This window comes from Pelodiscus sinensis, chromosome 23 (genome assembly GCF_049634645.1).
Source record: "Pelodiscus sinensis isolate JC-2024 chromosome 23, ASM4963464v1, whole genome shotgun sequence".
Lineage (NCBI taxonomy): Eukaryota > Metazoa > Chordata > Testudines > Trionychidae > Pelodiscus > Pelodiscus sinensis.
In genome coordinates this window covers 10,629,964-10,643,412 of record NC_134733.1, presented here as the reverse complement: position 1 = coordinate 10,643,412, position 13,449 = coordinate 10,629,964, and the positions used below count along the sequence as shown (strand labels likewise).

At 48.2% G+C, this 13,449-nt stretch overlaps 1 protein-coding gene across 1 annotated transcript; it reads right to left on the bottom strand.

The window, feature by feature from the left end:
- Positions 1 to 9,590: 9,590 nt before the first annotated feature.
- Positions 9,591 to 13,129, bottom strand: CAMK2N1 (calcium/calmodulin dependent protein kinase II inhibitor 1). Its single transcript, XM_075906385.1, has 2 exons — positions 12,610 to 13,129; positions 9,591 to 10,935 (listed from the first exon to the last, which is right to left on the bottom strand). The coding sequence occupies exons 1-2, from the start codon at positions 12,776 to 12,778 to the stop codon at positions 10,865 to 10,867; spliced, it is 240 nt and encodes a 79-aa protein (XP_075762500.1). The 5' UTR covers positions 12,779 to 13,129; the 3' UTR covers positions 9,591 to 10,864.
- Positions 13,130 to 13,449: the final 320 nt, after the last annotated feature.

Genomic DNA, 13,449 nt, shown 5'->3' with positions numbered 1-13,449 from the left:
TCACCTGCCTGCCTTGCATGGTCCCCCTACCACAAAGCCACAATGAGATCTCTCTTCCTCAGACAGGAGGTGGGACCAGCCTCAGCTCATATCACTAATATAAAGGCTTCCACAGAAGATAAAACACATTTCAGTTCGTGGTCTCTGCCCCTTTTGGGAAACAGGCCTTGGATACAGGGTCAGCAGCTCCGCTTCAGCACACAGACCCCTGCCTTGGCAGCACAGAATTACTTTCTGCATAGACAGGAGAGACAGATAGCCCTGAGTTCTATTCCTGGCTTTTCAACTGCCTCGTTGTGTGGGCAAACCACTTCAGCTCTCTGTCAGGGAGGGATAACGATGCTTATTTACCTGCCTTACAGCAGCATGAGGATCATTAGTTGATATTAATAGAGTGTTTTAAAGAAACCAGATTAGCAGAACCTGCCACAAAGCGCCACTTCCAAGTGTGAGAGGTGAGCGAGAAAGGCAATGTGTCAAGGGAAATCGTTCACCAGAAGACACTGGTGCTTTTCCCTATAGAGAAGTGGGAATCAGAGATCTAAAAGGCCAAATTCAGTCAGTCACTGGAGTTGCACTGGTTCATACTGGATCTGGTCACACTGTATTTTCACGGAGCTTGTGCATCTGTTGCAGTCGCTCTCTGGTCACTTGGAGCAGCCAAGAAGCAATTTCCTCTGTGCCCTTCCTCACACCATGGAGTAGGCTTGCCATGTAGGGCCAACCATGCATAATGGTCCACTAAACAATATTGAAAAGACTATTGGGGAAGAAGATGCCACCACGGCAGGGGGTGGGAAGTTAAAATATTCTCCAGGCCGCTGCTGATCCGGCCAGCTGGGGGGACCCACGGTTTTGTGATTTGCAGTCCTGGCCAGCAGCAAGTGAGCTGACCGTCAGGGCCCATCACCCAGGGCATGAAACAGCCACAACTCTGGGTCACTGACAGTCTGACCTGGAACGGGACATCTCTTTAGCCCAGAAAAGTAATCCCCCAAAGCACCCAGGACTCTTTGCCAGCATATGTCTCCTTTTCCTCAGACATACCAACATTTCCAGCGGGAGAAGGAGCTCGCCGTTTCCCCAGATTTCAGGGAGATGTCCCATACTTCTGTGACCCCTTCATGCCACCATTTCATGACCTCCCCTGACAGAATTACTTCCTGTCAGAGGGCAACCAACCCCATCTGGAGCATCTTGCTACAGCAGGCCACGGCATAAACACACAGACACACTTTCCTCACTTTAACCTCTCAAGTAACCCAAGGACTCCATGCCACACTCTCTTGCCCCCTCTTTGGGCCTAGTTTATTACAAGAACAGCATCAGTTGTCCAAAACCCACCTCCCAAAACACAGTCCATTTCTCTCCACAGCACAAGTCACATAACCCCTCCTCCACTGACGGGACACATCCCACAGTCCAGTGCCTTCCGCTGCACCCAGGAAGTTTGTCAGTCCTCTCTATCCTTCTTCCAGGACAGAGTGGGGAGTGCAAACCCACTCTTCCCACCCAGGGTAGAGTCTGCTGGGAACTGATCTTTGCGAGGGGAGCATCCCATATTCCCCTGCCCCTCTGACTGTTCCCTAAGCCGAGCTCTCTGACTCCAGCGAGGAGACAACCACAAATAACCCCTCTCCTTCTGCTTTAATCCAGCTCCAAGCCCTAAGCGCCTCTTCCACCCTTCAGTCTGGCTTGAGGAAACCAGGCAGCAAACCCCTCTTGCAGCTGTCCTCATCTTCAGCCTTCCCCCAAGATGCATCCCCTAGCTCTGGCAGCTCTCACCTGCCCCTCCTCCTGACTCTCACTTAGGAAGCTCTGATTCACCCAGTCAGTGTCATCAGGTAGGTGGGTGGCTGCATCCATCCCGCTCTGATCCTCCCTGGTACTTCATAGCTGCCAGCAGCTGCCCCAGCCTCGTGAGAGAGCAAATGGGACCTCCTCTTCTAGCACCAGGAAGGTGGACCTATAGGCGACCCCGATTTACAACCCCTCACATTTACAACCATTTTTTTCATGCAAGATAGCACCTAAAAAACCCCAATTTACGTCCACAGCTTGCATTTACGATGGCAGTGGCGTACGAATCCTATGGGAAATAAGGGTTCAACTTACGACAGCTTGACTTACGATGGGTCTCCAGGAACCAATTAGGTCGTAAGTGCGGGGGGTCGCCTGTACTTCACTGGCTGGGTCCAACCGCCCTATGACACTGCCATCAGCATTGGCCCCCAGATGCGTGTCTTCTCCAGAGAATTGCACAAATCTCGTCTCTCTGCAAACCTGATTTGCCTTCCTCACCCCCATGGAGCCCCCCCAGACCCTGTGCATGCCCCTCCTGATAGAAACACCCCCTGAATATCAGCCCACCACATTCACCCATGCACCTGACTTTGGAGAGCCTGCTACTGACCACTTCTACAATACCCCTTCACCCCCCAAAGAGGCACTACTTTCTGACCCGCCTGTGTCTTGCAGAGACTCCAGCTGACCACATTTCTCCTCACTCCTGCTCACTGTCTCAGCCCATTCGCGCTGGTTCCTTGACCTGTACCACTGCTCATAACTTCAGGCTCTCCCAGAATCCCACAATCCTCCTTCTCCAGGTATCAATATTTCAGCAGATTCCCCCCTCCCTTCCCTCTAATCCAAGTTAAATCCGGTATTTCTTTCCCATATCTGTAAGGCCTCTGGGGCCCTTTGTATTTTTTTCTCTGGCCTCAGTATTTGCAAGACCTTCCTGTTCAGGAACATCAGGAAAGCTCTTAATATGCCCTTTCCTCTACTGCTTATTGCTTGTGATTATTGGTCTCCCCTGGACATTTATGCTTTTAATTAAATAGTTTTAATATTTGCTCCATTATTTTTGCTAGGGAAGGAAGTTTGGCTTCCCAGAGGCTAACTGGCAAGATCCCATCTCTTTCTTTTCTAAACACCATACTTGCCTGTCTTTAGTCCTCACCTATCACCTCCATTCCCCGTCCTTTTCCAGAAATACTCTGCAGGAGCAGCACAACAAGCTCGTTAGCTTCTTCCCCGGTCACTCCACCAACAAGTCATCGTGACCTGTTGGTTTGACACTCACACCTTTTCCAGACAGCCCTCTCACCAGCTTTTCCAGCTGCAGCTATTTTCAGCCATTTATTACTCCCTCCTTTTCTTGTTTTAAATCAGGGGTGGGGAACCTTTTTAGGGTCAGGGCCTACTGACCCACAGAAAAATCAGTCGGGGGCTGCACATAAGGGAGACACTGGACAACAACAACAACCAAACGCTCACCTAACAGGGTTACCTTACACACCAAAACCTGGGGTGAGGGGGAGGCTAGTAAATTTTGTGTGTTCCAGCCCCATGGGTGGTAGGGGGGATGGAGCGCCAGTGTGCAGGCTCCGGGGGGAGGAGGGGAGCCCCAAGCCTCAGGGGCTGGACCCAGGAAAGCTGGAGGCCACATCTGGCTCTTGGGCCTTAGGTTCCCCACTCCTGTTTTAAATCATTAAAAGACTTTTTATAAATCCTTCCCCTCCTCATTCGAACAGCCTGCAGTCTGTGTGCCCTGCAGTCAGCAAGTCAGCCCCTCTTGAATGTTTCTTTAGTACCCTCCCTCCAATATCTAACAACTGCTGATGTCTGGTTCCTGCATACCCCCTTCCACGTCTAAGGGTACATCTACACAGCAGGGCTAAACTCAAAATAAGCTACACAACTTGAGCTATGCTAATTGCGTAGCTTAAATCGAAAGAGCTTATTTCAAATTTGAGCATGTCTACTCAGCACTTATTTAGAAATAGACCGCTCTTCTTCCGACTTCCTTCACTCCTCATACAATGAGGTTTACGGAAGTCAGAGTAAGAAGCCCGTTATTTCAAATTTATTCCAAAATAACGCTGCTGCGTAGATGTACCCTAAGTGGCAATCTTCACACTTGTTGCCTATAGGCATGTTCTTGTCCTAGTGCTTGCCTAAGACTCATTAGCAATGTCCTGTGACTGCCTGTTCCCAGTGATCACAGATAGCTTCCTACAGCTGCATCACCATCCTCTGATGTGCACCCCGATAACCCCCTATGACTCCGTTCTCTCTGACTCCCAGCAGCACTTGTACCCCTTGGTCCTTGCCCAGTTGGTCTGCATGGAACCCTTCCTCCACACCTCAGCAACTTCCTGCACCTGTGACCCACCCCCTGGTCTCCATGGCAACTTCCTGAACCTGGGCCCTGCCCAAAATCACCACAGCAACTTTCTTGTACCTGTGGCCAAAGTCCTCCTCACACTCCTGCCAGACATAATCACTTTGCAATTGTTCTTCTCTCCTCCTTCCTTCCCTTCACACCCAGAAACATATCCAACAGCCCCGTGGTTCTTTTTGGGGCTCAGAGCCTAGCAGCTTCTTTCTCACTGAAGCGGCACATCCTGATGTTCATTCTGAAACCAAAAGTTGAGGGGCAGGGGATCTAGAGAGTCTAAGGGAATCTGGTATAATGTACCCCTCTTCCACACCCTCCTTAGGGCCTAATACCACCCCCAGTCCCTTGCGGGTGGCTTCATTGGACTTTGCCTAGTTTCTCCTGAGGCCACACTGAGTTCCAGTCAGAGGGAGGGAAAGTACCCTTGGGGCTAGACTGGTGTGGAGAGATGGCAAAGCAGCCATATTGCCTCATGGCTGAATAGCTCTGGCCTCCCTGGCAGGCCTACAGCTGGCAATTTAGGTGACATGCCAAAAGGGGCATGTCAGAGGATGGAAGGGGCATCTTATACCTCAGATATGCTCAGGTGGCCATTGCAGGTAGGTCATTGCAGCTAAGGCACAAGTAAGGGCAGGTTAGCAATGGAGGAAGGATAGTTCTGCAATTAGGGCACTATATTAGTGCTTGGGATCCATAGATTCAGACTTCCAGGGTAAGTCACGAACTGGATTAACGAATTCTGGGGCCCTGTGCACTATGGAAATTGCTGGCAGGTGAGGTCAGAACACCACTCGTGTTTGGCCGGTCCGCCCACCTCCTTCATGACAGAGGGGCAGCCGGGCCAAATTTGAGTGGTGTTGCAGCTTAACACACTGGGACACAGTGGCACATGTTTTTAATTTTTTCTGGTGATTGGGGGCCCCTTGAGATGGGGCCCTGGAATAGCTGAGGTGTAAGACACCCCCTCCATCCTCTGGATGCACGTTAGTTCACAAGCGTGTTGTAGAGAGGCAGATTGGACAGATTCTGAAGAGCTTTGAGCTCGACCAATAGAAAGTGCCATATGAGAGGTTAGCATTTGTATCCCTGATCCCAAATAAAGAAGGGGCAGGCCCCAATGGGTACCTGTGATGAGCTCAGCACCAACTCAAGGATAAATCAGGCCCCTTGTGTATGTGATTTACACCATCTTGAACTCCACAGGCCAAATTCATCCCTGGCTAACTCCAGTGAGGGCTGAAGTTGCACTGGGGATAAATTTGGCCACATTAGACTCTCTCTCAGACCCACTACCTGAAGCACAATCACCTTGGCCAGCAACAAAACAGTTTTTTGCCTTCCGCTGCCCTGGGTGCAAACTCAGACCCTGAGTTTGCCATGCAATTGCACCATTTGATAGCAGCAGTCTCAGAACGACAGATGAGATATTTCACTCGCTTTTACCCAAGAAACTCTGCAGCCATGTGCAAGTCGCTCTGTGTTAGGATGTGCCGCTGTCATGAACGTTACCTTATTCTGCACAGCAGGCTTTGGGGTAGTTTTTTTACAATGTTCTATTTGTTTTTCTTCCCACACAGGCAGGTTTTATAAACCAGAGCAGCTGTTCGAAGGCTGAGGGGAGAAGGGACTGTACAGTCTCCACCCTGAGATGACAGCTCCACTCAGCAGGAAGTTGCTTTTATTAAAATATTTTTGAAAGCATCCATCCTGCCTTTTGCAGAACCTAGGCTCCCACGGACACTCCTCAGCTGGCTCAGGGCTTGCACGGTTTTCAGGGCTTGCATTTATCTTACAAAAATCAGCTCTCTCTTCCAAAGAGCATTTCTAAGAGCCTTGGTTTTCCCAAGCGCTGTCAATACTCAATTTCCCTACACAAAGCAACTGCTGCTTGCAAATGCCAAGCCCCGCTGTTGGCCTCTTTACAACTAATCAGTAGTCGTAATAATAACTATTATTTTTAATGCTGGGAGCAGTGCCAGTGGATGCGGTTCTTTTGTGGTGTGTGAAATACACTCTGCAAGGTGTGATTAATTTTTATGGACATAAGCGTAAGGCAGAAACATCCAAACTTTGCGACACCAAGGGATGAGTTGGCAATTAGCCAGCAGCCCTTGGGCAGCACCTCATTTGCATGTCAATCTGCATCCATTTAACATACAAAAAAATCCACATGCCATCATAATATTGATATCATTGCTGGCAGGTGAATGGAGCCTGCCTGGTGCTTTAGTTCAGCAGCTGCTATACACAAACCACAGGTGACTAGCTTTGTCTTCACACCACAGGGAAAGGGCCAGCTGCAGGCTGTATTTTAGGACTCCACCAGAAAAGTTTCATCCTAGAGCTACATGTAGGGGTCCCTGATCTAAGAGAAATATTTTGTGACTTATTATAATACTTAACTTCATATGAACATTTATACATTGTTTGAGCTATTCAACAACAGCTGTGCTGCACCCCAGACATGGCTGCATTTCAGTGCTTACTGACATGTTGTTTTATTTATGTCGGCCCTAACTCACAAGACCACTGGGAGGCTTAAGATAGGGCCCAATCCTGCACACCTTGTGTGAATAATCTTTACTGACGCATGTTGTCCTATTAAAATCAATGGGATTGCTCGTATCAGTGCATATCGCTTCTTTAGTGCGAATAAGAGTTTGCACATCTTCAACATATTTGCCAAGTACTTGAAGATTCTCAGGAGAAAAGCAAATCAGACGGCTAACCTGCTCCTACAATGGGCTTCACATGTGCACAGAGGGCTACCTGAATACATCTTTCAGTGCGTGCAGGATTGGGCTCCATCCTTCTTAGGTCTCACTTATCCTGTTCCAGGAAGTCATTCTCTCCCTCTCGCTTTTCATTCTCCGCAGCTGCTTCTTTTATTCCTCTCTCTCCCTCTCTGGAAGTCAATAATTTACAAGAGTTTGTTAAAAAAAACAACCCTTAGAAGCAAGGCTGGGGATGCGGGGGGGGGGGGGGGGGGGCGGGGGGGAGGCAGTATCTTTTCAGTTAGCCCGGCTGGAGCACAGAATCCACCAAGATTTACATTTATTGCAAGAATTCAGTTAATTGTGTTTGAATAACCCAGCCCTTGATGCTCAATCAATAAGAGGGATTATAGATTCACTCGTGATCTTTAGAGCTTAATATCCTCCCTTTCTATATTTACTGTTGCTCAAACATATTTTCACAACATGTTCCACACTTGGCATCATTTCCTGCCAATTAACATGCTTCCAGATTGCCTTCTTTACAGATGTTTACATTTCCATTTCAAGATGCCCATGACACGGAAGTGTTCACAAAACCTAGCTGATGGGGCCACCACACCCCTGGCACAATTGCTTGTGTGTTGTTGGAGTAATATTTGAATGCCATCAACTGAAAAACTACCCTCAGCGCCTTTCAACCACCAATTGACAAATCTACTCGGTGTGAGAATGGGAGCTCTTTGTTCGCATTTCACAGCCATCCTTTCTGCATAATCCCCTCAGTGTATTGTCCACAATGAAAAAAGGCTACAGAACAGAATTTGCTCACACCATTGTTGAAAAGAAAAAAGAATTTAAAAAAATACATTTTCCTGTGTATGAAATAGATGCTTTGCAATGATTAGGACAATTCTGGAGGTGGGATATTTTTTTCCATATGTATTGTTTCCACCCTGCCCTTATGTCTCAAATGTCCCTGTTTTGAAGGAAGCCACTCATCTTAAGTCTAAGGGTACCCTACAAATCAGGACAAATTTAGTCTTGAAAGTTATTTACTTTGTTGTTGTTTTTAATCACAAAATTGACTTTGTAACATTGAAGGGTTAAATCCTACAGCATGGAAAGTTTTTTTGCTTGAATTATTTTGTGTCCTTCATTTGGGGCCTTGCTCACATGTTTCATCCCAGTCAGGCACTAGCCCCTTGAGAGATGCCTCTCTTAACTCGTATTGTTGAAATTATGATCCCCTTACCGCCACCCTCTGTAAATTTCACTTCCTGGCTAGGGCAGTTCTTTGGTGAATGGAGGGAATCTCAAAACATGGCATTCGACACACCCACAAAACCCTCAGCCCTAGCAACTATGAATTCTTATTAATGACATAACCGAGCTATCAGAGTACTTTTCTTCTATTGATCTCACCTTGCTAGCCTTATGACACCAGCCCTTAAAATGACCCATTTGTAGGCATCTTCATGTTTTATTATTCATATAGTGATACAACCTAATAGCCAACCAGAGTGGTGCCCCATGGCGATAGTAATGTGCAATCCCATCAGAAACCTGTGCAAGCAACAACTCCGTTCACAAGTGCGAGTCAAACACGGGCACCTTTGTATGGCTATTGTTAGCATCACTCTGTAATTATGATTCTTAGTGCCAGCTGCCATTGTTCAATGACTAGCCCTCCTGGGCCCTTTTGCCTTGGCTTTTAGCTTGAGATCTAGTCTACCTGTCTGAATTGCTCCCAGCTGGGTTCAACATGATGTCACCAGATCTCAAGTATCTTACCAAGAGTACGGGATTTTGAGTTCTGGGAATAATCCAGGAAAGATGGGAAGAGAAATTGTGTTGGTTTTGCAAAACCGAGAGCAGGGAACAGTTTGGAATGGATCCAAGTGCCATTTAATCTGAACCCCAGTCCCCACACTGCCCAGCCCAAGGTCAAGGAAGGGGAGCTGATGAATGGCTCTGCTTTGGCCCATCTCTAGTAATAATCCAGGTAAACACTCTTCCTCCATCACTACCAGCGGCTCCACTTGGCAACTATTGTTCAACCCACTTGGCAACTCTGGGAAGCCAGAGATGTTACAGTGTGTTACATAGTCAGGTCCCCCCCCACTCCCGCACACACGCGCGCGCACACACACACACACACACACACGCACAGTGAAGGAGCCGGGGCTAGCAAGCTCAAGGATCCTGTGGGGTTTTTGTGGGGTTTTTTGTCTTTCAGGTGAATCCTCCTCGCCAGTAGTGAGTTTTTGGTGGTTTGTTTTCCAGTACATCAGGCAGGATGATGGGTTTGTTGCTGTGTAATCCAAGGGGAGACTGGAACAAACAATTGGGTGTGTGTGTGTGTGTTCAAATTAATCAATGCGGACTAACAAACCAACACACTCAGCCCATTGGGGTCCCTTTAACTTTCTTTTTAGGAGCAAGTCCCAAGCCTCACAGTCACAACTCTTCCATCTGCTCCGTTCCCTATTAGCCTTTAGTCTGAACAGAAAGTGCTTCCAACATGGGCTAGCTTGACATTCCGTTAATTTCTTCTTTCCTTGATATCCCCACAGGGACCACCTAACACCTCACTTTGAGGCAGTCATATGTAGCCTTAGTGTTTGTGCTGAAATATATCTCAATGCATGCTGCAGGCAGAAAAACAAGACAAGAGTGATCAGACACCGGAATGGACTGTTTTGTTTTTATTGTACATTGCAGAAATAGCCCTGTGTCGTGGATAAAAGTGCAACATACACAATATTTAAGAAAAAAAATAAAACCCTTCTTGAGGTCTGTCTTTTAAAGTTGCAAACAAAAACAGTAAAATATTCCCTCACACAAGAGGCATTTTTTGCACATATCATGCAAAAAAAGTAAAAGAACTCAGAAGATATTATATATATACATATATATGTCTAGATATCAATAAAATCCAGTAGAGAGCCCTATAAAGAACAGAAAAAAAAAAGACCAAAAGTGCTACTTTACATAGACTCAAAGAGCACTAAATAAGAAAGGAAAACAAACTGCCATTTGGCAGCTCAAGATATTTGGCACTCTTGTGATTACATTGGATTTTTTTTTGTTCCATTTTTAATACAGTCTATTAAAGAGAATAAACTGCCACAATATAGGAAAAAAACCTAAGATTGCTCACACTACATACTGCATGTTCGTTAGAAAAAGCTGAGCATATTTTTCTGTTTTACATATAAAATTTGTCCATTTGCGCTAACTTGAGCCGCTGCTCACAGCAACAAAGTAATACAAGCTTTAAAAAATAAAACAATAATTCTTCCTATAATTCATTCCTTATAAAAGTTTTTTTCACACATTCCATCGATACGTTAAAATGTGACTAAAATGAAATATATATATATAATTTATATATAATTTTTTAAACATCCAAGGACATCAACATAAAAAAAAACCCAATGAACTGATAGCATGTTACCTCCAAGTGCACAAAATCATTTTTGCAAGATTAAATAATGTAAACAAGGTGCTCATTTGGAACAACCATGACCAGCAAAAGGTACCACGGTCTGAAAACACTGTGTTTTGCTGCATTGTTAAAGTACTTTAAACCCCAGATTTAGAATTGTGCAATATTCATCATATAGAAAAAAGAAATGACTAGTAATTTAAACAACATAGCTGCAACTGATACACTTTGATTTATTACTGTTGTTTGTGGATTGGATTTAGGAATTTCTTTTGTTTTTGTTTCTTTTTGTTTGGATTTTTGTTTTGTTTTGCACATTACTAAAACCTTCTTCCTTCTCATACCTCTTCTGTCTCCAAGCCTGAGGTTAAGAATCAATTTGCTGATGTGCATTGCGGATCGCAGGCTAGTAATGAAGGATATCAGAGTGCTTTTTTTGGTTGGTTGGGGTTTTTTGCCAATAATGTGTTACATTGTAAATTATTTCCCCTCTTTACTCAGTGTCTTTTCAGGGAATTAAACACCAGGAGGTGCCTTTTCTGAAAGATTTTTCAGCACATCATCAATTCTATCATCTTCAATGACAACTGTAAAGCAGAAAAACAAAATAATGAATACATTGTAGCTTCCCTTCTTCCCCTCCCCTTGCTGTTGCACGAATTCCCCTGGTATTGCAATATGCCCCACTGAAACACATATGGTTCTACGGAGTCTCTCTACCTAAGTACAAGACAACACTGAATTCCAACACACACAGAGAGCATATGGTTACTGCAAATGTTTTTTTTTTTTTTTTAACTAGCATCGGAGTCAGGGAAATATGAGTTTCACAGAGAAAGGAGTGTGTCCATTCAGCAATATGCTACTATTTGAAGAGAAGAAGTGATACCATTGCAAAGAATTAAATGCACTGGATAATATTACACACTTGTCCAGTGTTTTCAAGGCCACCAAACGCTTGGCCATTAGGGTTAGGTTGTAACAACTGATGGGTTTATTTAAAATCCACTGCATTAAACTGTAGCTGAATGGCCACCTATCACTCTAAAATGAGTTGCTGGACCTCTGAGCTCTCTAGATGTCAAGATAAATTGAGGGAGAGATGCTTTCAGGTTAGCTATATGTGACTCTTAAGACCACCTGGTATTTCTTTGTCTCTAGGGTCATAAACATGCAATGGGGAGAGAGAGAAAGAAAGAAGAAAACATTGTGTTAACTGCCTGGTGACCTTCCCTCTTTCCCATGAGTATCTACAGGATCTACTGCAGTTTTTTCCACTCCTCATTGCCTCTCAGTGCAGATTCAAGCCTCTCTGCGCCCCCCCCCCCCAGCAAATTCATGCGAAAGAAGGAATTCTGCATCCAAGACTCATACTTGGATTGGATGCATTTAAACTCGGCAGAGAAATACAATGCCCACCTCTGACAAGTACACAGACTGTTTTTTTTGAACTACAGGGAGGTGTTCACTTCTCTGAAGAAGTGAAGATACTGTTGGGGGGGGGTCAGTGTTGAGTGTACAGGGAGAGCCACAGAGGAGTGGAAAAAACTGCTTTGGATCTGCTCAGCTCAGCTGTGGGGCAAAAAAAGACCCCTGGGTTTACACTGCTAAATGAGCAGATTCCAAGCTGCATTTATTCCCCCTCTCTGGCCCCACACTATGGATCACTCCTGCGCACAGAGAAGGGAAAAACACCCTGGAAAAATGGAACTGCAGTAGTGCCCAGTCCACAGCGCCCTGGGATTCCCCCTCCCCACACCCAGCACGAGGAGATCCCTGACCCCTTAACTCAGCACCTCAACCCATTCAGCACTTGTTAAAAGCCCTTCCTCATCCTGTTCTGCTCCAGCCAGGTACCTGGGGAGCTGCACGGCTTCTGACTCCTCTCTCATGCTGCTATCACCCCCAGACTCCCCTCCCTGCAGGGGGGGGACTGCTGCCAGTTTAGGGGCTCTTTTCCGAGCAGGTTGGGAACCTGGAAGGAACCCTAGGGGTGTGCGAGGCGCGCTGGCCCCCGACCCTCCTGCCGGGACCACTTGATGATTTCCTGCTCTAATCCCTCTGGGGCAGCTGGCACTGGCCGCTGTCCGGAGACAGGACCCTGGGCTACAGCCGGACCATCGGTCTGACCCAGCCTGGCCTTCATGAAACCAAGGGGGGGGGGGGGGAATCAGGGCTGGGGAGAAGTGACTCGGAAAGGGATGGGGGGGGGCTTCCCTGCTTTGGGCAAGGGGGCGGGCAGCTACCCAGCCGGGACTTACCTCTCTTGCTCCTGCCGATCTGCCCCAGCTTGGGGGGCCTCTTCCCCTGCCCCCCCGCGAAGAAGTTGCTGGTGTCCTGCAGGCGGCAGGTGAAGGAGATCTGCCCCACCTCCCCGCCGTCCCCATAGTGGCCCAGCTTGTCCTCGCCGTAGGGCAGCACCTCCGACATGCTCTCGCCGGGCGGCGCGGCTCCCCCCGGCGCCCCCGCTCCCCCTGCGCGCTCGCAGCCGGCAGACAGGGTCCCCGCTGGCCAGGCAGCCCGGCCCGGAGCGCAGAGCGGTGGCGGCGCGGTCCGGCTCCCGGAACGGATTCAGCAGCCCGGCCCTGGCCACATCCTCCGGCGGCGGCTGCTGCTGCTGGCGCTGGCTCCGGGCTCGCAGACCCGGCACCGCGCGGGGCGAGGAGGCGGCGAGATCCCTGCAAGCGCAGCAACGTCACCGAGGGCAGAGCCCAGCTGCAGCCGCGCGCGCGGGCTGGGCTCGCCGGGCTCGCCTGCTCCTTGCCGGGGGGGGCGGGCGAGAGGCTCGCCCCTCCCCTGCAGCCCCCGCCCCGGGCTCCGCCTCCCCGCCCGGGTGCTTTCCCTGCTGGGGGCGGGAGGGCTCGGCCCGGCTGCCCTGCTCTCGGCCCTTCCCCCGCACCTGCCGCCAGGACCCGCCGCTAAAGGCAGCCAGGCTCGGCTGCTCGCCTCACTCAGGCGTGGCTCTCACCACTGAGCCGGGCTGTCTCCTAGCGGGGAGAAGCAGACCCCGGGCCGCCTGTCCCCCAGGGAGTGAGCCCGGCACCTCTGGGCCTGGCCGCTCGTAGCCCCGGCAGTGATGGATGCAAAAAACAGAGAGAGTC